Source organism: Castor canadensis, chromosome 14, assembly GCF_047511655.1.
Source record: "Castor canadensis chromosome 14, mCasCan1.hap1v2, whole genome shotgun sequence".
Lineage (NCBI taxonomy): Eukaryota > Metazoa > Chordata > Mammalia > Rodentia > Castoridae > Castor > Castor canadensis.
In genome coordinates this window covers 106,688,363-106,715,442 of record NC_133399.1, presented here as the reverse complement: position 1 = coordinate 106,715,442, position 27,080 = coordinate 106,688,363, and the positions used below count along the sequence as shown (strand labels likewise).

Here is a 27,080-nt window from a genome sequence, read left to right as displayed (position 1 = left end):
CATACAGCAGCATAAGAAATGACCCATGAACATCTGTGACTTTCGTACCTACTGCATTCCATATCTTCTGGCCAAGGAACACCAAACATCTCCATGAGCTTTGAACACTCACTATAGGCCCGCTGACACAGCCTACGGCAGGGAAGTGTGACACGTCCATATTCCATGCAAATAGGAGCATAGAGTGCACAAAGAAATGGCCGGAAATCCCGAGAACAATCCAGATTCACCATAGGGTGGAATGGCTAGGAAAAAGTTAAAATTGAATAATTAGATAAAGAGCTATATATAAGTTAAAGTTCGTATGATTTTTTTTTTTTCTTTTGCAGTGCTGGGGATCAAATCCAGGACCTTATACATGCGAAGGCAAGCACTTGATAGTGATATTTCAACTGCCATCTTAAAAAAAACTTCTGGAGGTTATTTAAAATTTCTAAAGAAGAGCTTTGTTTTTTTAAATAAAACCCTCTCAGTGGTGTCCCTGAAGACTCTGATTTGGCTAAGTCCAAAGTATATCCCAGAATCTATATTCGTATTTTAAATGTTACAGGAGATACTAATAAAAAAGCGGGCTGAGAAACGCTAATAACAATACAACCCATTTTACACAGGTAAACCCCCACAAAAGATATGCAGTAAAGCTCAAAGGAGTGATTGGTGCTTACAGCTTGGTGGTCAGATCATAAGGGATTTTAATTTTCTTTTATGTATTTCAAGTCTACGTTTTTCTTCAGGAAAGGAAGAAGGAGAAAGAAGAAGGAAGAGGGAGGGAAAGAGGGAAAAAGGAAGGAAGGAAGGGAGGAAGGGAGGGAGGGAGAAAGGAAAAAGTTATATATAGCAGTTATTTAGAGTTTGGGACTGGGGAAAGTCCTCTCACCTTTGGCTAAATATCTTATTTTTGTTTACATACTTTTTCAAACTTTTAAACAGTTCTTTAAAGTGAAATCAAAGAAATAGTTAACATTGCAACCTGATATTAAGGAAACAAAAAGTGAGTGGTCCCAAACATAAAAAATCATGCTAAAATAACCATTATAAGCATAAATCAAGTATCCCAAAAAATGTGCGTGTGGGTTTTTAACTACTGGATGTTTTTTCCACTGTGTCACCGCTGAATTTGAACTGGTTTGAAATAATACCACCAGGCCTTTCTTATTAAGAATCAATTACTTTATTTCTATGTGGACGTATAACATTTTCCACAGACCTCTTATACACAGTACAATCAGAAAATCAAGAAATCAGTTTTAAAAAGCTGATGTCAAACGAAAAATGGATAACTAATACACAGCAATAAACTATGTGACAATCACTTTCAAGTATGATGAAATAGTCTGTGATGAACCAATATTTCTATCAACAACAACTTAAAAGAGAGAAAAAAACATTTTAAGTTATCTATTTAAGGCTACTGAAAAACTGCTAATGCAAAAGCACCAGAGGGACCAAGAATTCAAAGAGCAGGGGAAGTACAGAGGTGGCCTGCTGAGTGCAGCCACTCTCCACCAAGGCATCTGTTGAACCCAGGTAAGACAAGAGGCTGAGAATCAAACTTTTAGGGGCAGCAGCCAAAGAACTGGGACAAATGAAAACTCAAATTAAGAGCAACAAAAAGGATGAATATATGGGAAGACAGAAATGAACATTCTCCGTGCCAACAAAAATCTTGATACATATAAAATACATGTAAAATTAATATGCATAACAGTAAAATGGAAAAGATGGGGGGGGTCAGAGGAGTACTATTAGGGAGTGGTTGAAGTAACTATTTTGGTTAGAAAATTATAAGTCAAAGGCACAAATTATAATATTTAAAGTTAAATAATAAAAGAATGCCTAACTATCAAGCTAGTAGAAATGGAAACAGTAATATAGAAGGCAAGACAGTAGAGAAAAAACAATGTAAAACAATTTGGGGGTCCCTTTCTTAGGGCCCCCTCACAGCTCTAGGAGCTCTACTGTTTGCTACTTTTCTGTTTCAACAAACTCTCCCACTTCATTTGCCAAAGAAAAAGTCAACACAAAAAAATGTGAGCAGGAACTGGGAGTGTAACTCAGTGGTGGAGCACAGGGCTAGCCTGATTCCCAGCACTACTTCCTCACACATTTATTTGTATACAGACACATGAAAATAAAACAATACATTCATAATCACTAAAAAATGCACCGGGCATAGTGGCAAACACCTATAATCCCAGCACTCAAGAGGCTGAAGCAGGAGGACCAGGAATTTGAGGTTGGCATGGGCTACATAGTCAGACACTGTCTTAAAAAAAAATACACTTGGGTAAAAATCCAACAAAATGTGTACTGAAATTGTACACATTTTAAATCAGTAAACAAAATTGTTTACTGAAAACTATAAAGTGCTAATGGGAGCAACGTAGAAAGATCCAGGGCTGGGGGCATGGCTCAAGTGGTAGAACAGGAGGCCCTATGTTTCAACCCTAGTACCACAAAAAGAAACTGAGGAAGATGCAAATAAATGGAGAGATAAACACCTGTATTAGTTTGCAAGGGATGCCATAACAAAGTAATATACACAGAGGGGCTTAGCCAACACAATTCCACAGTCTCGAATTGTGGAAGACAGAAGCTCAAAGCTGAAGTGCCAGCAATGCCAGCTCCATCTGAAGACACAGGGAAGAGCTGCTCCAGGCCTCTCCCTGGCTCCTGGTAGCAACTTACTTCTGGCGGCATCACTCCAGTATCCACAGCATTCCCTCTAGGTGTGCCTTTCTCTGTGTCCAAATTTCCTCCTTTTGTAAGGATATTAGTCATATTGGATTTGGCACTCCTCCCTACTCCAATCTGACCAATCCTAACTAATTACATCTGGAATGACCCTATTTCCAAATAAGGTCATATTCTGAGGTATTGGGGACTTGAACATATGATGCATTTGGGAGAGACACAATTCAATCCTGGACTGAAAGAATCCATGGAAAGATGTCAATTCTCCTCTGATGATCTCTAAATTTGATGAAATTTCTATCAAAACTTAGCATGACTTTTATGTGTGAGGCCTGGGTTTGATCCTCAGCACCACCAGTCCAAACACACACACACACACACACACACACACACACCCCTTAGCATGACTTTTAGTAGACAAAAACAAGCTTATTCTAAAATTTATATGACAATGTAAAGGTATAGTCTTTTCAACAAATAGTGCTGCAGCTAGTGAATATTCATAGGCCAAAAAATTAAGCATACCTTATATATAAAAAAAAAAAAACCTCAAAATTTATCATGGATTTCAAAGTAAAACATAAAAGTATAAAGAAGGGGGAGAATGAATATAAATGAGAGTATCTTTCAGACATAGGGGCCAGGTGAAAAGTTCTTAAAAATGAAACCAAAAATTTGATTTCAGTAAAATTGAAACTTCTGTTCTAAAGACCCTAATAAAAGTATGAAGACAAACTACAAATTGGGATAAACCATTTGTAAATCTCATACCCAACAAAGGATTTGTATCTGGAACACATAAAAACAAAGGATCCAATTGGAAAATGAGCAAAAGGCACGAACAGGTATTTCACCAGAGAGGATATACGAATGACAATTAAGTACAGGAAAAGATGTTCAATATCATCAGTCATTAGGGCTAAAACCCACGTGACTTATTACTACGTACATATCTGTTCATACAAAATGCAGAAAAAGCAGCTCTACACTGCTGGTGGGAGTGTAAAATAGTACGACTACCACAGAAAACCATTTAGTTTCTTTAAAACCCAAACACATGCTTACCATATAATCCAGCATCATTCCCAGGTCTTTACCCCAGAGAACTGAAAAGTTATGTCCTGATGAAAACCTGTCCACTGCAGCTTTATTTGTAATAGCAAAATAATTAAATTGTGGTACATCTGTAAGATGGAATACTATTCAGCAATTAAAAGCAATGACTATTGACACACTTAACAACCTGAATGGAGCTCAAGGGCATTATGTTAAGTGAAATAAGCCAATTTCAAAAGACTTCATACTGAGCTGGGTACCTGTGGCTCATGTCTGTATTCCTAGCTTTGTAGGAGGCTGAGACTGGGAGGATCACAGTTTGAGGCCAATCCAAACAGTCTGTGAGACCCCATTTCCAAAATAACCAGAGCAAAAACAGACTGGATGTGTGGCTGAAGTGGTAGAGCACTTGCTCTGCAAGTACAAAGCCCTGAATTCAAACCTCAGTCCTCCCCGCCCCTCCCCCACAAAAAAAATCCTACTGCATAAATTTATGTTGCTATGGTTTGAAGTAGGCCTTTGATTAAGCTATGAGGGCTCTGCCCTCACGAATGGAATAATATCATTATGGGAGTGAGTTAGTTACTGGGGAAGTGAGTTCCTTATAAAAGGGTAAATTTGGCCCCCTCTCACAAGTGTGTGTGTGTGTGTGTGTGTGCACATGATCTCTCCTTTTGGCCTGCTTTTGCCTTCCATCTTCCACCATGGGATGGAAAGAAAGCCGTCACCAAATGCACCTGATGTTGGACTTCCCAGTGTCCAGGACTATGAAAAATAAATTTCTATTCTTTACTAATTACTTAATCTGCCTACGACACATACATATATAACATTCTTGAAATGACAATTATAAAGATGGAGAGATTAGTGGTTGGTTAGGACTAGAAAAGGGGGGAAGGGGAAAGGAAGAAGAAGAGTGTTTCTTGATGGTGATAGAGCAGTTCTATGTCTTTACTGTAGCAATGGCTACAGAAATCTATGTAGGTGATGATAATGGCAAGGCCACTCACACATAACTATACACAAATGAGTGCATGGAAGAACTGCTGAATGGTCTTCAGAATAACCAATGTTGAGTATATACTACACTCATAAAATAGTAAGACTGGGGCAGGAAACAGAAAAGGGATACGCACAATCTCTGTGAAATATTTTTGTAACTTCCTATGAGCCTGTAATTATTTTATTTTATTTTTTTTTTTTGTGGTACTGAGGTTTGAACTCTTGGCCCTGCGCTTAGTTTGCGCTTAGTAGGCACACGCTCTACTACATGAGTCACACCTCTAGTCATGTTTTTTGTGTTGGGTTTTTTTGAGTTAGGGTCTTGGGAACTATTTGCCCTGGGCTGGTTTCAAACTGTGATTCTCCTGATCTCTGCCTCCTGAGTAGTTAGGATTACAGGCGTGAGCCACCAGCACCAGCTTGCAATTATTTTCAAATTGTTAAGTTAAAGTTGTACTACATTCACAGTTAATGTATGAATATACGACACGCACACGTATGACTTTAAGTTTCAGCTTGCTTGGTACTAAGCAATATGCAAAATGCCAATCACATTATGTTAATGCTCACCAAATCTCCATCTGTGAGCCCAATCATGAATTACAAAATTGATGTGAATGTTTTGTACTGTTTGCACTAAGCCTAAAGCTCCAACTTTATGCTTTGCCACTTACTAGCTATAAGAACCTTGGGCTACATATTTTAGCTAACATTGGTTATTGACATTGTAGGCCATGCACTATTCAAAGTGCCTTACATATATTATTTCATTTCAACATCACAGTTCCGTAAGGTAGGCATCATAAATCCCACTTTACAATGCATGGGAGGAAAAACAGATATAGAAAAGCTAACTAACCTGTCCAAAATAAAACAGCTACAAAGATGGACCCAGGAGTCAGTAAACCTTAGCATTCTTATTCAGAGCCCACACACTTAACCAGTTTGTTCTATTTAACCTCTCTGCTTTAGCTTCCGCTTCTGTACAATGGTCTTAATAACACAGAGAACACAATTAATAAATGATAGTTTGAAAGTCGATTAGGTAACAGCTGCAAGTAAAAAGAGCTATCATAGGCCTAACTGGTGGGTACAAGGAACTCTGCTAATAAATTCCTGTTCTCAAGTATCAAATGAGAAAATCATTGGAATGATGTTTTTAAAAAGCCAAACAACATAGATAAATCTCAAAATTATGATGGTGGGTGAAAGAAGCCAGACATTAAAAAGCAGACACTGTATGTAAAACTCTAGAAGATGAAAAGCAGATTCCATGTATGTAAAACTCTAGAAGATGAAAATGAATCTATAATGGCAAAAAAACAGATCAGTGGTTGTTTGGAGCAGGGAGCAGAGAGAGATGGCCTACAAAGGCACATAAAGAAGCTTCTGAGATGATGGAAATGTTTGGTACTTTGATGGTGGTGATGGTGTCACAGAATGTATCAAAACTCATCAAAGTGAGCACTGTGAATGAACGTAATTTATTTTATGCACATTACATTTCAAATCAAAGTATCAATACTTTTCAAATAAGCAAAATGCCTTTTTTAACCTTCACAGTTTTTAACCTCAGCAAAATCAAAATTGAATGGGGTAGCCTACATACTAATTTAAGCTGAGAAACATGTAACAGAAGGAGTAGTATTAAAGTTCTATGAAATAGAGACAAGGAACTTTGGCTGACTGAATTTTAAAAGATTCTGAGTAGTTCCCTAACAGCAATACTTTTGTTCACTAAATCAAGACTAAAGCATGGGAAGTTTACAAACTGGAAAGTAACTTTCTAAAATTAAATTTCTGGTTTCTACACAAAGGTGCACTACGTGGAACCTTACATTCTTTGTTTAAATTCAAATCAACCAAGCCTTTGTCTCCCGTTCTTTCTTCTTTCAAATTTCCATTCCCGTTACCATAGGAACCTGGTAGCTGACAAGCCTTCAAGCATAGCAACAGCCCAAGCTCAGCACGGGTGTAAAAGGGGACAGAGTCAAAGGCCAGTATTTGACTCATGAGAATCAGAATTCCAACCTTTGTCCCTCTACAAAGGATCTGGTAACCATAGAAACTGTACCCTCCTGGGCTTGGGAAGATTATGACTAAATTCACTAAATGTGAAATCAAATGGGGAATGAACGGCCTTGGAAATTCAAAAATGGTATCCATAGCTATTTCAGATCCAAATTTGAATAAGAAATTATTATTTTAAAATAATTTAAGTAAGAATACATTTTCAAAACTCCCTTCCCATAGCAAAGTTTCTAAATGAGAAAATATTCAAAACTTAAAGAATTATTTTGTATCCAAAAAATGCTCTAGGTTTGTAAAAACACCTTTAACCCCATACATTTCCCTTTTCCAAATCCTAATTATAAAAAGCATGCCACGATAGCATAGTAAACACTTTCCAATCATCTTCCAGGCATTTGATTTGCAGAAATTCACCATCTTCACAGGAGCCTATACACCATCTAAGTCAAAGGGGAAGTCCACAGCAGTCCTTAAGTCTGGCTTTTCTTTAGAAAGTAAACCTTGAATATTTCCAATATCATGGAGAGTTCTTAATTATGGCCTGTCTCAAAAAATAAAATTTTACAAACCAAATTCCACTATACTTAATAATTTATTTTAAAACAAGTATTTTAAGATATTCCTTTAAAGTAATTTATCACCTAAGAAAGTCAATTCAAACTTTAAAAAGTTATTTTTTCCCTAAAAATCAGAAATAACTAATTACAATTAATTCTCTACTACTTTCATGTACATTTTTCAATTTAGAAAATTCTTAACTCTGGCTGATTAACTTTAGTCATAAACACACTTCTAAAGTCGTCTCAGGGCTGAGGATAAAGCACTCACCTAGAATGCATGAGAATGGGGTTCCATATCCAGCATCACAAAAAACAAAGCAAACAGAAAATGAAATGAAGCCACCTCACTACATTGTTTGTTTAAGGAAAATCACCTTGTAAATATTAACCTAAACAAAAGATAATAAATTGAATCCCCTGGATAATGCATGCATGCTATAGATTAAAATCATGAATTCTAGGAAAAAAAGAAATTTCATTTCCTAAAAGGCCTATCCACAAAATGTAATTTTTTTTTCTTTTTTTTTTTTTTGGTGAACTGAGGGCCTCACTCTTGCTAGGCAGGCACTCCTCAGCTTGAGCCACATCACCAGACCAAAATGTAATCATTATTGTTACATGGAGTACATTATTCTTTATTTTTTAGTTTTTATTTATTTATTTTTAGCAGTACTGGGGTTTGAACTCAGGGTCTCACGCTTGCTAAGCAATCACTCTACCACTTGAGCCATGCCCCAGCACTTTTCTTTCTTTTCTTTACTTATTTTTCTGATAGGGTCTCATGGTTTTGCCCAGGGCTGGCTTTGGATCTGGATCCTCTGACCTATGCCTCCCAAATAGGTGGGATTACAAAGTGAAACACCACACCTACCTTATTTGTTGAGATGGGGTCTCTAACTTTTTGCCAATAACATATTCTATTGATAATGATATGGAAAAACAGGTACTCTCACACATTTCTAGTAGAAACAAAAATGGCACAAATTCTATTGAGAGATATGGCAATATCAATGAAAGCAAGCATGCATTTGAATTTCTGGTCCAAAAATGCACCACTATTTGTAATAGCGAAAGATGGGGAAAAGTCCAAGTGCCCATTAATAAAAGGTACTGAATGAATAAATACTATATATCCAACCCAATGGAATAAAACGTAGATATAAAAAAAGAGGACAACATGGAAGGCAGAGACAGGAGGATCACAGTTCAAAGACTGAGCAAAATTTAGTGAGATCCTATCTCAAAAACAATCTGAGCATGGTAGTACACGCCTGAGGTTGAGGCTACTCAGGAGGCAGACATAGGACAGTCTCGGTTCAAGGCTAGCCTGAGGAAAGTTAGCTCAAGATCCTATCTGAAAAACTAAAAGCAAAAAAGCAGAAAAGGGATGGGGACATGGCTCAAGTGGTAGAGCACACAGTACATACATCATACTGTTATCAAAAACAAGGTGGAAACGGAAAAAAAAAGATGAAAGAATCTATAGAGACAGATATTATATAAACATTTTAGGCCAGCAAGGTGATTCAAAGTCTGTCATTAACTCCCAAACACTGGGGTATGCATTATCAACTCCTTCCGCATATCAGATGGAGAATTCTTGGCCTGGGATGGTCAGATTGAGCCTGTTAATTTTGGGGGGCTCCATTGGCTACAGGTCATCAGAACCCTGCTGTATGTCATAAGCCACCGTTAATGTCAGCCATCGGGTTTCCTAACTCTACACTTAGTTCTCATGAATATTTACTTGTGTTCTCTGCTGATTTTTGTCAGGGTTTTGACTACTGAGGTAACTGAGTCATAACTAAATAAAAGTTCATTTAAGAGTTAAAAAAAAAAAAAAAAAAACAAAGTCTGTAATTCTAGATAGTTTGGAGGCAGAGATAAGGAAGATGGTGGTTCAAGGCTGGCCCAGGCAAAAAGTTCAAGTGACTCCATCTCAACCAATGACTGGACACAATGGTACACACCTGTCATCCCAGCAATGTAGGGAAGCACAAATAGGAGGAATGTGGTTCAGGATAGCAGAAAGCAAGACCCTATCTCAAAACTAACCAATGCAAAAAGGGCTGACAGAGCAGCTCAAATGGTACAGCACCTGCCTAACAAGCATGAGCCCCGAGTTAAATCCCAGTACTACCAAAAAATTATGTAAGTATTTATAGTTTTTGATGGAAACATAAGCAAAAGGCCTTTAAAATGGCTATATTTGGTGGGGGGAAGGTAGAGGTGAGAAGGATAGAAACTATACTTCTCTGTACTTTGTTTTACACAGAAACTTTTAAAATTATAAAATAAAAATGTTTAGTCATTTTAGGGACTGGAGGTATGGCTCAAATGACTTGAGTGCCTGCTTTGTAAGCAAAGCCCTGAGTTCAAACCCCAGTCCAGTCCCGCCACCAAAAATAAGTTAAATAAAAAGTCATTCATCATCTTTACCTAAATGGTAACAGTGGTAATAATGATGATGGGACATGATGTAAAAGGAGGACTCTGTCGTGGGTGAAGAGGATTAAAGTATGTTACATACATATGAAGACAGCTTAATGAAACCTACCAAACACTGTCTGAAAACATGGAGGGAGGAGGAAAGGAGGTCAAGGGAATCCAATGGAGGGTGAAGTTGTTACAAGAACACTATACACCTCTCTGGAATTATCACAATGACACCCCTTGTACTACTAATGTTTGCCAATACAAAAAAGTTTTAAAACTTGTTCTCCAAAATCAAAGTAAGACATATGCACCTAACTGTGTACTGTGTTTAACCACATGGATAAAAGTCTTTAAATGACTTTAAAACACAATTTTGACAGGGCATGGTGGTGCAGGCCTATAATCTCAGCTACAGAGGAAGTACAGGTAGGAAGATCACAGTCCGAGACAAGTTCTAAGCAAAAAGACCCTATCCAAAAAATAACTAAAGCAAAAAAGAGATGAGGGCATGGCTCAAGTGATAAGAGTGGCTGCCTAGCAAGCATGAAACCTTGAGTTTAAACCCCAGTACTACCAAAAAAACAAAACAATTTGACTGTACAAGCCCTGAGGACAAATAGAAGTATAAATAAATCTTAAATAGCTCTCAGTAATCATAACGTTAGTAACAATATTGCTATTATTTTTCTGAAACTATTAATAGTTTCGTAGACTATTATAAATAATATAATAAGGTAAAAATAAATCCAAGATGTTAAATAAAAACCCTGCAGCATTATTTGAAAGTACCAATATAAACTCATGATACTTTCTTTTTAAAAAAGTATTTCCTAGCTCTACCCATGAAAATGCTTAAAATTACTAACGTAATATCAATAGACTCAGCATCCAGAAAGTGATCTCTAAATATCATTTCCAACTACAGAAATTAACAATTCAAGGGTTGAAGCAAGATTTTATGAAGCAAGCTTAGACGACGTAAGAAAGCAAGAGTCAAAAACACTCAGTAGTCACCAATTAGAGGCTCCTATTACACCAAAGATGGAACATTTTGAGTCCCACTAAGAATAATAACTGTGACAGATTAAGAATATAACAAATACCTTATTTTATTTATTTATTTATGAGAGACCTCTCACTACAGCCCAGGCTGGCCTTAAACTTAGAATCCTCCTGCCTCAGCCTCTTCAGTGCTGGGATTACAGGTATGTGCCACAGTGCAGGCTTCAAATACTTTAAATATCTGAGTTAGATCCTTTTGTGGTTTATAAGATGGATAATTGAGTTCTTACACCACTGTGTGAGATGTGCCTCCCTTAAAACTTGTTTTGACACTGGCATTTTACCTGTCTGACATGAATTTATAACAATACTTAAAAAACCCTCACTAGTTATCTTTAGATGATACTTGATAATCAACTCATTATTATGAAAAAAAAAAAACAACAAAAAACCTAATAAGTAAAAGGGAATGAGCAAGTATTTTCCTTTTCTCCTCAGTACTGCGATTAAATATAGGGCCTCAGGCCAAGTTAGGCAACCACTCTACCTGAGCTACATCTCCAGCCCCTTTCCTGTCTTTCTTGTATAAACTGTATATGACAGTTACCCAATAGTTGATGAGAGGAACTTTCTGTTTAGAAAGTATTTCAGCAGAGAAATGAAGAGTGACAGAATATGACCTTCTTGCAAATCTCTAATAGAATGGTTGATCCAAGAAATGATTGATTGATGGCTACTAACATTATAAAAAGAGTAACAACCAGATGATATGTATCTCCTGATGGAAGTATATCACACCACCTATGAAGCAGTCTTTTGAAAAACAGAAAAAAAAACCAAACCCTCAACCTGATCTTCAAGCATATACATTGCCTGCTGTTTACCATGGTAAACACCACCACAGGGATGCAATCAGCAAAATATACACTCAAGAAACGCTGGGACAAACATATTTCAAGGAAAGAAAAAAGAAAGGAAATGTAAAAAAACAAAATTTTAAAGACTTAGATGTAGTATGCAATGTATGAAACCTGACTTAAAAAAACCAATACAATAAAATTAAAATTTTGAACATTCATTAGATACCTCATAATGAGAAAGTGATAAAGGCACTACGTTCATACATTTTGAAAGAGACTTTTTAGAGAAAAATTCAGTAATAACTTTTTAAAAGCTGAAATTTGAATTTAGATAATTGAGACTGATTCAAATATACTTTGCTGTTGATCACCCATAAAAGATACAGTACAATGGTCAGCAGAGCCTGGGAAAGGTACAGGGAAGAGAAGATGCAAAGAAGACCGTTAATAGGTAGAAGGTTGGTCTGGGGTTGACTGCCTAGCATGCACAAGGCCCTGGGTACGAATCACAGTACCACAAAAAATAAATAAAGATGGAGGGATGCAGCTGGACAGGAAGAGCAGCAATGTTCTATGGCACAACTACGTAACTATGTTGATAACAACTGCATATTTCAAAATAGCTAGTAGAGATAATCATGAATATGCCCAACACAAAGAAATGGTAAGTGTCTGAGGTTACAGATATGCCAATTACTCTCATCTGATCATTATATATTGAAACCATGCTTTGAAATCTCACACTGCACCCCGTAAATATGTACGATTACTACGTGTCCATTAAAAATAAATTTTAAGAAAAGACACCAAAGCAGTTCAAGCTTTTAGGCTCTGTTTTTCCACAAGAACCTGTCCTGCAACCATCTTCCCATGCTCCCATTATAAGAAAACCTTAAATAGAAAATCTTTAATGAGATCCAAAAACGAAAACAGGATGGAGGCAAACACAAATCATCCCAGCTTTTCCTCTTACTATCCTATACAGGTCTTGTTTAAGGGGAAAAAAAAAAAAAGACAAGCAATCAGCCTGATCCACCTGGCCCTAAGAGATTAAAGATTGCTCCTCCACACACACAATAACCGAAATTAAAGGACAGGGTGAAAAGCAAAAACGAATAACGTTCTGCCTTCACACAGCACCTTAACTTTTTAAAGTTCTTTAATATAAATGTCACTTATCTTGGTTGATCTTAACAATTACCCTGTAAAAGGCATAGGAGGAAAATTTAATTCCTAGCAGAAATTAACACAAAGAGATCACAAAATTAGTTAGTAGTGCTTCTTCCACTAACCTGTTCTCTTCCTCTCCAATGTGGTTTAATTATTTAGTCTAAGAGAAAAGCCACTAGAGTTATAAATACATGATAAAAAGGGCTCAGAAAAGAGTTTACTGACAATTTGTTGGTTGCTCCATGCTGGACAGTTCCAAAAATTTACTTAACAATTTGAACAGCTCAAAATAGTCTGGAAAACTCAAAAATGAGATTTTTTTTTTCCCCTATCAAAAGCCATTGATCCTTGAAGAAAAATATCAAGAACTTAGAAAAGTTTACCATATATTTGTGTATATGTGCATGTCTTAGAAGGTAGATAAGAGAAACTAACATATTAGGCAAGGACTTTCTTTTGTTTTCCCACTTAATGAACAGACGCTTATCCCATTTATATAAATATGTCCCAATTTCAACTGGAAGGACAGACTCAGAATCCTCAATACACAATGTGAGAACTTGTTGTGTGTGAATAATAGAATTTAAAACAACCCAGCTTCTGTACTTTTGGCCACATGTGATTCTGCTCCAGGTACTTATTTTGAATCACCAAATATCAGTACAGGAGTGGATCCAGGCAAGCTTAAATCTGGGGCTAATGCTACACCTAGCAAACTTTCAGCTTATCTAGTTTCACAGTGAACACAGTGTGCTGGGAATGTTTGCTCCAGTGACATGCTCCTAGCAACAGATGGCAGATACATATCCAAAGTTCCTGAATCAGTAAAGGGACCAAAGCAGAGCTTTACCAGCGCTAGGAGCGCATGTTGTGTTATCCACCGAACTTTCATGTCCCTTGCTATCACAGAAAATTTACACTCTTGTGGACTGGGGGGGGGGAGGGGGGAGGGGCGGGCAGGGGCATGGCTCACGTGGCAGAGCTGGGTTTAATTCCCAGCACCACCAAAAAAAAAAAAGAAAGAAAGAAAACTTATACTCTCAAACTGTGTTAGTCTGTAGTGTCCCTGTCCTGATGTAACAACCATGCAATAAGCAACTATCCCCAACTTCACTTCAAATCACTGGAAACTACTTCCCACTTAAGGGCTCTCCCTATAATGTCTGAAATTCAAACAGAGGCAAGCCCATTGCCAATAAAATATCTAGATTCCTGGGCATATTTGAGAATAGGGAAGAGAAAGCCTACTATGCCATTGTTATAAATACCCCATAAATCTATAATTAAGGATACAAATTCATTTGGGGCAAATATATTATCCTTCTAGTAATTCTCTCCAGATAATTTAGAATCAGAATTTGGAACAGAATTAACATCTGCAGATCACCTACTGCATAGCACACATTGTGCTAGCTACTTTCCAAGTCTCTCATTTAATCCTAACAGTCTCTCCAGATTCTTCATTATTATTGCCTTTTCACAAATTAAGGAAACAAGATACCCAGGCACTGGTGGCTCACACCTGTAATCCTAGCTACTCAGGAGGCAGAGATCAGGAGGATCATAGTTGGAAAATAGACATTGGGAAAATAGTTTGTGAGACCCTATCTGAAAAAAATCATAACAAAAAAGGGCTGGTGGCATGGCTCAAGTAGTAAGAGACCTTCCCATCAAGTACAAGGCCCTGAGTTCAAACCCCAGTGCTGCCAAAAAGGAAAAAAAAACAAGGTACAGAAATGTTAAGTTGCCTAAAGTCTTAAACCTACTATATGGCAAGGTCAAAAGTTGAATCCATGCTTAATAAGAAAAAAACAAACAGTCCTTTACCACTCAGAGAAAGATGAGTCTTACACTCTTTTCTTCAAAAACATTTTATTAGATCAACATAGAAAATAAATTATGGGATCATGAAATAAATAAATAAAAATCGATGACAAAAGGAAGTTGAACCCAAATCAGTATAAACATCTTTATGACTTGTTTCTTACTATGTCATTTGTTTTCCAAAGGAGTTATGATTTAATGATACCAGAAATAAAGGCATTTCTAATTCAATTTTTTGGCAAGAAAATAAAAACTACCATGCCTGAAGCCCACTTACTACATTCAACCAATACCCCTTTATCATTTATCCTGATCTGACAGTTCATACCAAATCTCTCTTCTGCATGATCAGAGGAAAAGCAGAAAATGTTTTGTTCAACCTTCATAGTATCTCCAAATACTTGGGATATATAAGATGCCTATCATGTTCCCAAACCTATGAATAATCTTTCTTCAAGTTTTCCCAGAAATTGGTATTATTCCACCTCAAAATAATGAATGTTTTGAGCTTTACTATAAAATGAAAGATTCTAAAATCTGTAGGCTTCCATTTGCTGAAAGTACTGACAGATTAAAGACTAAAGTATAAAACATTCTTTTTAAATTATATTATGTGGCCACATTAATGAGAATATGGATAAATGATTAAAAAAAAAAACCAAACATGTCACTTATAGTGTATTCACTATGCGCCAAGTACATTATAATGCATTTCCATTGTGTATAAAAAAGCCTGGGTGGTCACTGTTAGCCTTATTTTTCATAAGCAAACTATGGTGCAAAAGTGCATATAACAGGTTCGAGTAAACACTGCTAGAAAGTGCTAGAGCTAGAATTCAAACACAGGGTGTCCAACTCCCACGCCTATCCCCGTAGCCACCACTGTTTACTGCCTCCCAGTTCTTATGGTAGATACATACTTGTTCTCAATTCTTAAACTGTTACAGATACACATATATGTATTTAAACCATTATTAACTACACCCATTAATGTGTCATAGTTTCTAATGAAGAATTCTTAAGAAGTATCTCAAGAATGAACATTGGAAAAATTCAATTAAGGCAATGAAACTTTCATAAAATTCTGAGAAGAGTAGATAATTCATGTAACAAAATTTCATGCTTGGGAGTTATTCTTAAATAGATGTGAACATGGTATGGCCAGGAAATCATCTTGAGTATTTAAGACAATTCAAATACTATAAACCTGTTAGAGGGAATAAAAGAACTTTTAAGAAAAATCACATTATATTCAATACTTAATGACTGAACTGCACTTTTTATATTCTGCTCTTTATTCAAATTTTTTTATTAGTTGAATAACAGAGATGTAATTGCATCATAACTGGGACAATTTTAAACTTCTGAGTAACTATTATCTCTACTGCTTCAGTGTTTCATATTTCTTCGTAAAAGTGTAATGGCTAAAAAAAAAAAATGAATCAAGAGCAGCATTCCCCAAATGTGAATTCTCTGATCTACTAAAGTATGAGCCAAAATATATATACATTTTCAAATGGTACAAGATACAGTTAAAAATATCTTATTTTCCTGTTGTTTATCAAACACATCAAAATTGTTGTCAGGACAATGTAAGATATGTCAAAGAATGGATCAAATCTTACCTCCATTGCTAAAGCTGCTGTCTGTTGGTCATAATGGTTCAGAAGATTAGGCATGAAGGTAGTATTATAAGGCAAATCTTGGCACATCCTTAAGGTAATAGGTTCACAAGAAAATAAACTGTGCCCATCTATATGCCCCATAAACACAGTCAAGGGCCAAAGATAGAAAACGATCCAAGTCACTGCCATTCTTCCTGGATGTGAATGAGAGCTGGATGATCAAGCCTACTCAATACGTATTTTAGATCAATATACACCTGCAGGTCTCAGCTTGACAGCACTTCTTCTGTAACACTGCTAAGTTCTTTCAAACATTAAAATGCTCTTTGCACTGTCAGAGGTTTCTTAGCTTGGTCTCACAAAAGGCATCTGTTTTTGGTTTCACAATATGGGAAAATGACATCATCTTGTCTCTTCTTTTCATTTTATTACATAGGGCACATCTGGCCAACATATCAAGTTGATCAACCACATTCCCAAATCACAGATTCCATCTTAGGAGAAGAACTATTTCTTCCTTGATTGAAGTATCTGAAAAGTATCATTAATAAAGGGATAAATTAGTGTTTCCTCTTAAAATATTGTAGACTTGACATTAAAATCTTTGAAGAGACATCAAGCTGACCTAGTAGGTAAATACACGTGTATTTCAGTAAGGTACAATATAATTTTTCTAGCTTATCATTTATGCTATAGATATGCTAAAATAGTCCTTAAATAGCATTTAAAGACAAATTTAATATTCTTTTCTCTGTTGCTTATATAATGCATTAACTCCTTATCTATGAAGGTAATTTTTTATATGCCACAAGATATAATTGATTCATTTTGAAAAATTCTTATGCTTTTATCCTAAACTGTATTTAAATATTTGTTGTAGCAGAGAAACTAAAGCAGATACCTTAAAAGCAACTGAGGCCAATAGGAGAAGGGGACCAGGAATTAGAGAAAAGGTTAGATCAAGAATTAACCTAGAAGGTAACACACATGCACAGGAAATCAATGTGAGTCAACTCCCTGTATAGCTATCCTTATCTCAACTAGCAAAAACCCTTGTTCCTCCTTATTATTGCTTATACTCTATCTTCAATAGAATTAGAGATAAGGGCAAAATAGTTTCTGCTGGGTATCGAGGGGATTGGAGGGAGAGGGAGGGGGTGGGGGGAGGGGGGAGAAATGACCCAAACATTGTATGCACATATGAATAAAAATAAATAAATAAATAAATAAATATTTGCTGTAACCTAAATGATTGAATTAAAAACTTCTTACATGTGTTTTAGTCATTAATAGTACATTTTCTCATTGATTTGGCAGAAGGCATATGTGAAAGGTTGAAAAATAAACCAAAAGACAGATGTAAGCCTCTTACTAGCTGTGTGAAAATAAACATATCACTTACCTTCTCTGAACCCATAATTTTTCTTCCTGAAAATGATTCCAATCACCACCTTTCTCATGGGATGATATATAAATAATACTTGCAAAAGTATTTTATAAATGGTAAAGGAATATCAAACATTAGGTATCTTTATTCCTGAATTACAGTTGATACAAATGCTACTGAACTGACAAACAGAAGGTTCTAAAACTAGTAACAGGAAATTTCCCCAACATTTTAGACAGCACAAAATGTTTAGTATCACATTTGCAGCCCTTGAATTAGAAACATTTAACTACATAGTCAGGCTGCACAGAGAATACAAATCATTCCTAAAAACTCATAGCAGGAGCAGGAACGATTGCCAAGTATCATTTCACTGAACTTTAGAATCTATAACTTGCTCCTACTTTTGTAGAGGAGTCGGAGCTGTAAGCATGTGGGTAAAGAAGACAGGTCTAGTATATTAAAGGCATATTCTAAGGTATCAATTGTATTTAGGTTTAGTAATGATGTTATCTTTGCTTATACTAAATTTTGTTTCACATACATTGGATATTCTTGGATTTGTTGTAGACAGCCTAGGTTAAGAAACATCCCTACAACCCAGGTCTTAGAAATCTGAATCCTGGAGAATGACATGCAGTCTGATAAGTCCCTCACGTTACAAGTCAGGTCTTAAGAAAGGAATAATAAAAAGTAAAACTATTTACATATATAAATATATATTTGCATATGATAATATACAACAGAATGAATTTTAAAAATAAAACCACATAAAGAGTAATACTTTATGGGCTTGGGTCATGGCTGAAGTGGTAAAGTGCCTGCCTAGTAAGCACCAGTCCCTGAGTTCAAAAGACCAAAAAAAAAAAAAAAAGGAATAATACTTGAATAGGAAAATGGGCAAAGGACAAAAATTTGCAGATGAAATATATGTAGCCAATAAACACATGAAAATCAATTAACTTCACTAATAATAAAAAATACAAACATGAGATAACACTTTGCCAAATCAGATAGGCAAAAATAACAATGACAGAACACAGTACAGGATAAGACACAGGGAAAAGAACATTTTCAAATACTTTGGGTAAGAATGTAAACTAGCTTATACTTTTATAAAAATAGCCACTTAGAGCAAAAGCCCTTAAGTTGTTCACAATTTGATCCAGCAAATTTATTTTAAAATTTATTCTGGAAAGAAACATAGAAGTACACATTTTATGTAATTAAAATATTGGCATAACACTATTTGTAACAAAAAACAGGAAGCAACCTAAATCTGCCATTAAGGGATTAGCTAAATAAATTATGGCATAATGGAATACTATGTAGTCACTAAAAATGATGAGCACGGGCAGGTGTTGTGGTACACACTTGTAATCCTAGTTACTTGGGAGGCAAAAGCAGTAGGATCCTGAGTTGGAGGCTAGCTGAACAAAATTAGGGAGACTGTCTCAAAAACAATACAAAAACAAAAAGGCTGGGGGGGGAGTCTAGCTCAAGTGGTAGAGTGCTTGCTTAGCATGCACAAAGCTCTGGCTTCAATCCCCAACACTGAAAACAAACAAAAAAAAAGGTTGGAGATGTGGCTTAAGTGGTAGAGAGTTTCACTAGCATGCTGGAGGCCCTAGGTTCAATCCCCAGCACCCCCTCCCAAAAAAAAATAAGATGATACACACTCACAAAACAACCCACCTCATTTTTGTCAGGAAAGCATACATACATAGAATATAAAAAACTACTTCAATTACTTAAAATAATATAAATTCTGTATGGAATTTTATAAAAGAACTGTTATATTATTTGACTCTGCTAACTATATAAAATGTCTATTGATAAAAATAAACACTAGTTGAATGGTTTATTGGTTGCTAATTAAAGCAAACAGTCAAGTGATGATCAATTTAGAATGATTCAAAACTAGATTTCAAAACTGAAAAAAAAATCAGATCACCTATGAACTGAAACAAATGGTATGCACACTGAAAATTTTCAAACTTCTGATATACATTCCAAATTGTTCTCAAATCATATAATGAAATATCTGTTAATCAGGATGGGTGTGAATGTGCCATTTTTCCCAAGGGTGGGTCCTTCATGGAAAACTCTAACTCAAAATTCCAGACCTACAGGACGTATGTAAGATTCTAAACTCAAAAAGAGCTTGCCAAAATATAGCATTTCATTAAATAAATGTTAACAATTGTTTTGAGCATTCATATTGATATTATCATACCATATACTATTAGAGGAATCTGTAGCATTTTAACTACTGGGACCTGCTGGGTTAACATGCTGATGAGTGAGCAGTTTCCAGTACAGGCCTAGACAGAGTGAATGCTATGGTAGTGGCTCCTGCACTATCTGTGGGAAAAGAACTGCTTTCGCTTCTCCACTGAGCAATAAAAATATTTGGAAAACTGATTTTAAGTTACTTGCTACATTCTATAAGAAAATAAAAAGGTATAGGGTTGGAGTGTAACTCCATGGTAAAGTGCTTGCCTAGCATTGTGTGAAGCCCTGAGTCTGAGCCTGGGCACTGAAAATTTATTTAAAAAAAATAGAAAAGAAAATGAAAAGGTCTAGATACTTTTAAACCTTCTCCACATTTCTATATGTATGGATGTACAGCATCAGCCATCTGCCATTCAATTATTTGCCAGTTTTCTTTTGATGATAAAAAGTAAAAGTCCTTAAAATAAGATCAGCTAAGTAAGTGTCCTGAAAGACAACAATATAAATGGACAGGATACAACTTTGGAAGACTGTTTTTCCAGGCTATCACCAAAGTCAGACCCAAAGAAATCAGGTGAGAAAAGCAGACTGAATCCCAGAAGAAACTAAGAGAAAAATGGGCCCAGCAGCAAAAGATCGTGGTCAGCAACTCTAGTCCAGGACTTTCTCAACAGGGATCTGTCCTATTATTCTCAGTTAAATTTAATTTTCTTAACACCCATAAATACAGGTAACATGTTGCATTTCCAATTCAGAAATAACATCTAAAGGCTGTCTCAAAGTAAATGCTGAATACACAGGGGCTACAGTGGGATATTCTTCAGCCTTTCAGACACATTGTCCAAGAATGCACTGCAAGGATTAGCAATGACTATCTCTAAATAACAGTTTCTTCTCGGAAAGAAATGATCCTCTAATTAGAGAGGTAAAATATACACTCAGCATACTCATTCCTTTTCCTAAAGCCCATGTGGTCTTTGGCCTGTATTTTTTCCACATTTTATTATTTTAAAAATAAATTCATTCTCAAAATATTGCCTCCTGGCTGCTATTAAAAAAGTTTATGTGGCTTCTTATTTAATTCATAGGACCTAGATTCCTATTAATCACAGAGTGTCTCTTTCTAACCTTTCCTACTCCAGCTCAATAATTTTTAAACTCCATCTTGTCATCTACTGATTACAACAAATACTCTAATCTTTCCATGTGTAGAGTGATAACAGCTTAAAAAAACACAGAAAAAAATACGTCTAGGTTCAGAATTAAAATGAATGTTAAGCATCAAAATTCAGTCCAGGTTACAAATTATTAAATAGTAAGACTAAAGAAAGCATAAGCTCTTTTTAACATTAACTTGGAAATAAAACTGGAAATTAAAAGCCAGATAGATTCTGGAATTAAAAAAAAAAAAAAGGCTGATATTCCAGCCCAGCTTCCCTTTCCAATTAAAATCTGCTGGACAGAAAATTCCCTGAATTTTCATCAGAAAATATCAAGCCCCTGTTTCTCTCCCTTAAGAAGGTCGTATGGTTTGTATGCTTTGACTACAGAATTATTTCAGTAAGATAAAATGTGGGGACCAGAATTTGTTTGTTAAATTCATTAACGTAGTTATATATAACGTAGGCATCTGAAACTTCATATACAATGCATTTCTTGGATCAATAAAACTATCAACAGTTCTCAGCATGATGAATCAGAAAGCCAAGGCAGAGAATTCACTTTTGACACAACAGTTAAAACTCTTTCCTAGTCAGTGAAGAGCTGGGCATTTAGTCCTAGCCTATAGAAACCCCAGTACCAAAAAAATTCATTTTCTTTCCTCAGGACCTTGCTACACATCTTCCTCCCACTCTATAACAAATAATTTTTCCAGTATGTGTTCTTGAAGCCATTCTTTTTATTTGCCTTATTGCTCTTTTTGTGCACAGCTGCAGTCTTAAAGGAGGCATAATTCTAGAGTGGGGGGTTAAAAAAAAAAAAACTAAAGCTAACACCACTTTCCCCTGTGAAAGGTAAAGGGTGACAACTTTTTCCAACCATCTGTCTTCTAAAGAAAATAAAATCAACAGCAGCCTAACATCAACAAACTAATATATTCCAAAATTTTGAGTATAAAATCTTAGAGTTTTACTAAAAAACTAATATAAGAAGTGGGTTGAGTAAATATTTTCCCCACAGGTTAAGAGGGAAATAGACAATATATTGTGAGAAAAAAAAATTCCTCTCCTTCTCAGATAAAAGCTTTCATACTGCACCATAGAATGTGCACTTTGCTATTAAATTCCTCGAAGTCCTCTCTATTCAAATATCTCAATCATGAAACTCATTAGAAAAAGCCACTTAAATACTCAAATCACAAAATAAAGCTCAAAGAAATACAGTAGTTCAGATGAGGAAAGGAATCGAAGTGCCTAAGAGCCTGTCATCATTTCTTCTTTTATTGATAGGACACTATTAGCTCTGAGAGAGAGGGAAAGAGAGATTGTAGTGGATGCTGGAAAGAAAACAGGATGGTAGGCTTTAATCAATAATTTTCTTATTTCCCTAAAAGCTTCAGTGTGTGTGTGAGGGGGGGAGCCCACACGTTGTTTTACTTCATAGGACAACATGGTAAGAGAAAGGCTACTCTTGGTTTATTTCACCTTCAGCTCTATCCTTCCGAGCCCACTCAATCAAACATTTACACTTCTTTTCCCGACTTCCTAACTCCCAATCTTTCCACCTTCAGGTTGCAATGTGCAATTCAGATAGATGTTTTATGTGTCCTGGAGAATAAAGATAATATTGATTTGTTTAAAAGCAAGGATGGAAAGCCTTATCTGGAGTACCTGCTTCTGCTTCTTCATAAGAGAACTAAGGACTTATTTCTACCTTTTCCGGCCTAGAATGCCACCAGCAGAACACTAAGGGCTAAGGAAGGTTGGAGGAGGGAGGGCACTCCTCAATGTCAGCCGGGTCTTTGTTTCCTTGCTCCTAGGGATTGGCTTTGCAGAATAACCCAATCCCACTAAAGACATCCCAGGTCTACGAAATGACTTTTCTAGCCTAAGATTTTTTTGCAATACTTTATGCATAGCAGTCCCGATGTGGCCGGTCAGCTTTGCAGCTGCAGGTACCAAAATTCACAGGGGACCCAAATTTCAGATTTTCATTTTACACTGTGCACAACCCCCAGACCTCTAATGTTTTTCCACTTTTAAGTGTCCAGCTCTGCCTAAATTAATGGGATGCGCTTTTGTGCAACCCCCGCCCCCTTTTCTTTTTAAAATAAAAATAAACCCTGCTTCTTACAGGAGGTGGCACCTAACTCCAAGTGTCCTCAGACGTAAAGCTTCTAGGACGATGTTTACATTTCTGCAAATGACACAGCCTACCTAATACTGCTCGCCATCCGAGCGCCTGCGTTTCAGAGGCCGCGAATTCCTGCTCCGGCAAACGCACCTCCCGCGCAAGGGGGGCGGCCGGGGGAGGCGGCCACCGACTTTGCAAACTGATGGGCTGCAGGGGACAACTTTTGGGCACGGGACAAAAAGGGTGAGCCCGGTGGTGCAAAGAGCCGGGGGCTGGGGAGAACCGCCCGGCTCGAGGGTCTCGGCCGCCGGGACGCATTGTCTCGCACTCACGCCCCAGCGACGCGGGGCAGGAGCCGGCTTGGCTCGGCCGGCCCGGCCCGGCGCGGTTCGGTTCCGCCCGGCGCTCCCGGCAGGTGGGGCTCACCAAAGGGGCCCGCCGCGTCCACGCTCGCACAAGTTGCCCAGCGCGGCAGGACCGAGCCGGTTCCCCATCTCCCCGGGGCAGCGCCCCCATCGCAACCCCCAGACCCCAAACTCCGCGTCGCCGACCCCCTGAACCCTCCCTCGGGCCCGTCCCACTCCCGAAGAAGCCGCTCCGACAAACCCGGCACAGCCCGGCGCCTGAGGCTTTTGTTTTGGCCGCGACGAGAATAACGATCCCTGAGGAGGAGGTGCCCGGGTTGCTGGCAGCTCCTCGGCATGGGGTGAGGCGGTGCAGCAGCTGCCGCCGCGGCGCCTCCTTCTCCACCCTCGCCGCTGCCTTTCCCGCCCACCCGTCTAGGGGGTGGAGGGGCGCTCGCTGGTCCTGGGGCTCACCTCACCCCTGGGCGCCCGGTCCCCAAGGGCTGCTGCGCCGGCCGTGCGTGCCTCAGGTCCTCTCTCCGAGCGGCAGAGGACCGCCGGCGCGCGCCTCCGAGCGACCGCGAGCCTCCGCGAGCGCCGGGGCGCGCGGCCGCGGGGAGTGGGGGGCGGGGGGCGGTGAGGAGGACGTACTGCGCAGGCGCGTTGCGCACGCTCTCATTCGGAGGCCGGCCGGCCGCGCCGTGCGGCTGGGTGCTCCGTTGTTCTCCGCCTCGCGCCCCCGGGTGACGCTTTGATCTTCTCTGTCCCGGCGTCGTGCTTCCGACGGCTGGAAGCATCCATCTGAAATGCGCTCGGTCCTCCTTGCAAAGCGCTCCCTCCTGCGTACAGCTCGCCACTTCTCAAGCCCCCGAGGCTGTTACTGCAAGACCACCAACACCTGCGCCGGCAGCCAGCGTGCCAACCTCCGCCCCCCCCCACCCCCTGGACTGGAGGTGGTCAGCAGGCTGGGCACCGTGCTGAGGGTGGAATTGGGCGCAGGTGTGTATTTGTGGGGACGCCTGGCCTCTCGCAGCGCTGCACACTAAAACAAAACAACAGACAGGAACAGCGTCCTCGCCCAGAAACAGTTTATGTCCGCCTTGCCAAACAGGTGGAGCCCGTGGTTACTGATGGCACGCTCCATCTTTTGCTCCTTAGAAAAGGTATCCCTCTCCTTTTCTACAAAAACGACTTCAGAGCTGAATGAGTCTTTAGAGATCATTTAAACAGAGTCTCGGGTTTTCCAAAGGGTAGGAAGAACGCCCAGAAAGGTTACCCAAAGCCATACAGAGTTTTAATGACAGTCTGGTTCATTCAAAGTCATGACTGCTTTTACTTTTACAAAACACCATTTTACTTCTCTTTTTCTTTTCGTCCCTCAGACTTAGGGGACATCGATCTTGTTGTACGAGTGAATGTACATAACAGTACTGATCTGGACACTTTATTAAGTGATGCTGCTGGGCGGGTGGCTCACGCCTGTAATCCTAGGAGGCAGAGATCAGGAAGATCGTGGTTGGAAGTCAGCAAGGGCAAATAGTGCTTGAAACCCTATCTCAAAAAAAAAAAAAAAATCACAAAAAAGGGTTGGTGGAGTGGCTCAAGGTGTAGGCCCTGAATTCAAGCTCCCACACCACACACACACAAAAAAGACTGATGGTAATTGTTGTTATGCATATTTTACAATTTTTAATTCATGTATTCACATGTGCGTACATTATTTGGGTCATTTCATATTTTACAATTTTTAAAGGTGATCAGATCTTAAGTAAATATTGACGAGTCCTGCACTTAAACATGATTTCACTCACAAGGTGAGCTGCTATGAACAAGCTGAATGAGGTCTGAAATGACAGTTTCCACTTTTCTAATAAATACTTGTGCAGCAATGATTTTCTTTTTTAAGTAAATGTTGATGGGCTGATGGAGTGGTTCAAGAGGTAGAGTGCCCGCCCAGCAAGCACAAGGCCCTGAGTTCAAATCCAGTATCACCAAAAAAGAAAATGATCCTTAGATCAATTGTGGGCAAGTCATTGTGTCCTGGAGCCCCAGCAGTGCCTCTGCTGAGGGTGAAGGAGGAGGCAGATAGCCTTTGGGAAACTCTCTGTGTGCCTTTATGTATTTCCAGATCCCTTGTGGCTCAGGAACTTCTGGAGGTGTGCTGCTAGGTGTATTTTTATTCAATTTACAGTACACACTGCCAAGTACAGCAGGCATCACAGCTCACATCAGGAGGTGGGAAAGATGTAGAAATGATCACAAATGTATTGGCATGACTAAATCTCAGACATACAATATTAAGTGAAAAAGCAAAGTACAAGATATATAAATGATAGTCCCACTAAAAACTAGAAAGTGTGTTGTTTATAAGGATAAGCGTGACAATGATTGTCCACAGTCAGGCAAGGAGGAAAATATCCAGAAGGGGTTTCTACTTTATCTGTTCAACACACACACGAAGCAAAAGTTAACATTTAAAAAATCTCTGTAGAAATACAAGATGTTTCTTATTTAAGTCTAAGCTTTTCTTTATGTGTGAGTTGTTCCATTAAAAGTAGTGCTGAAGTATCACAGACATCGGGCGTTGTGTGGGCAAGTTAGGTACTCAGTGGGAATGGTGTGACTTACTCCCCTTGCTGGGGCGAAAAGGGTAGGCAGATGGATAAGTTGTAGGACAGGGGAAGCCTGGAAGGCACTGTTGAGAGCAGAGATAAAAGGGGCTTTTAACATGGATAAAGATACTCAGATCCCACAGGGATAAAGTGAGATGGTCTGTCCCACCCCACTTTCCTTCCATGTTGTAACCACCAATAGAAAGTCGTTAAAGAACGGGAACTTCACAGGAGATGCACTGCACTCTCTGACATTGTTAAAACTGGTCACTTTCTGGATGAACCCGTTTTGAAACCATAAATGTTAACTGGTAATGCATGGTAATTTAGTATTACAGCTCCATACCTCTCCCAGGCTGCCCCCTCACACCTCCAAAGGCTTTGTTTATTCAATTACATACAACCTGGCCAGGTGGAAAAACCACTAGGCTGGAATTCAGACAACCTAGGTTCTAATTTCACTATAGCCACTTGGGGATCCTTTGTTAACTTAGCTCTGCTTTCCTTTTCCCATTTAAATTGAAGATCTACAAATGGTGCCTATTTAAAAATCATGAAACACGATACAAACATAGCATGTGTTCATTTGCTTAGGTTGAAAGAGCAGAAGTTATTTTAGGAAACAGAAAAATTGTCACTGGTTTTTTTGAGGGGGAGAGTTCTGGGTTTTGTTTTTCCCTTTTTTTGGGTTTGTTTTGTTTTGTTTTGTTTGTTAGCTGCTGTCCATAAAAACTGCTTTGCCTTGGTTGAAGAAGCTCTGATCTGGAATTTTGAACTTTGTGGGTTTCTCAAGCACTTGCTTGTAATTCTGTCACAGCTGTTAGAACCTGGATCCTTCCATGAGTTGTGTACACATTGTACACATTGCATCTTCCAGTTTCCCTCATTAAATCTTTTTTATGCTTGTATTCTCATTCTAGTCCTTAGTACAAGGTAGATAGATGGTCA

At 38.2% G+C, this 27,080-nt stretch overlaps 1 protein-coding gene and 1 non-coding gene across 3 annotated transcripts in view; one reads left to right on the top strand and one right to left on the bottom strand.

Annotated features, from left to right (window-relative positions):
• Positions 1 to 24,130, bottom strand: part of Fzd3 (frizzled class receptor 3) — a 66,274-nt gene extending 42,144 nt beyond the window's left edge. Inside the window, exons 1-3 of one of the 2 annotated variants that reach the window (XM_020178558.2) lie at positions 23,995 to 24,130; positions 16,261 to 16,791; positions 49 to 245 (exon numbers count right to left, since the gene is read on the bottom strand). In XM_020178558.2, the coding sequence (XP_020034147.1) occupies positions 49 to 245; positions 16,261 to 16,449 (386 nt within the window). In that variant the 5' untranslated portion in view covers positions 16,450 to 16,791; positions 23,995 to 24,130. The remainder of the gene's footprint in view (positions 1 to 48; positions 246 to 16,260; positions 16,792 to 23,994) is intronic. The other variant, XM_074055242.1, reaches the window with a different exon arrangement.
• LOC141417157 (small nucleolar RNA U13) lies at positions 11,032 to 11,135 on the top strand. Its single transcript, XR_012441760.1, has one exon. It is a non-coding gene; the product is annotated as a small nucleolar RNA U13 (small nucleolar RNA).
• Positions 24,131 to 27,080: the final 2,950 nt, after the last annotated feature.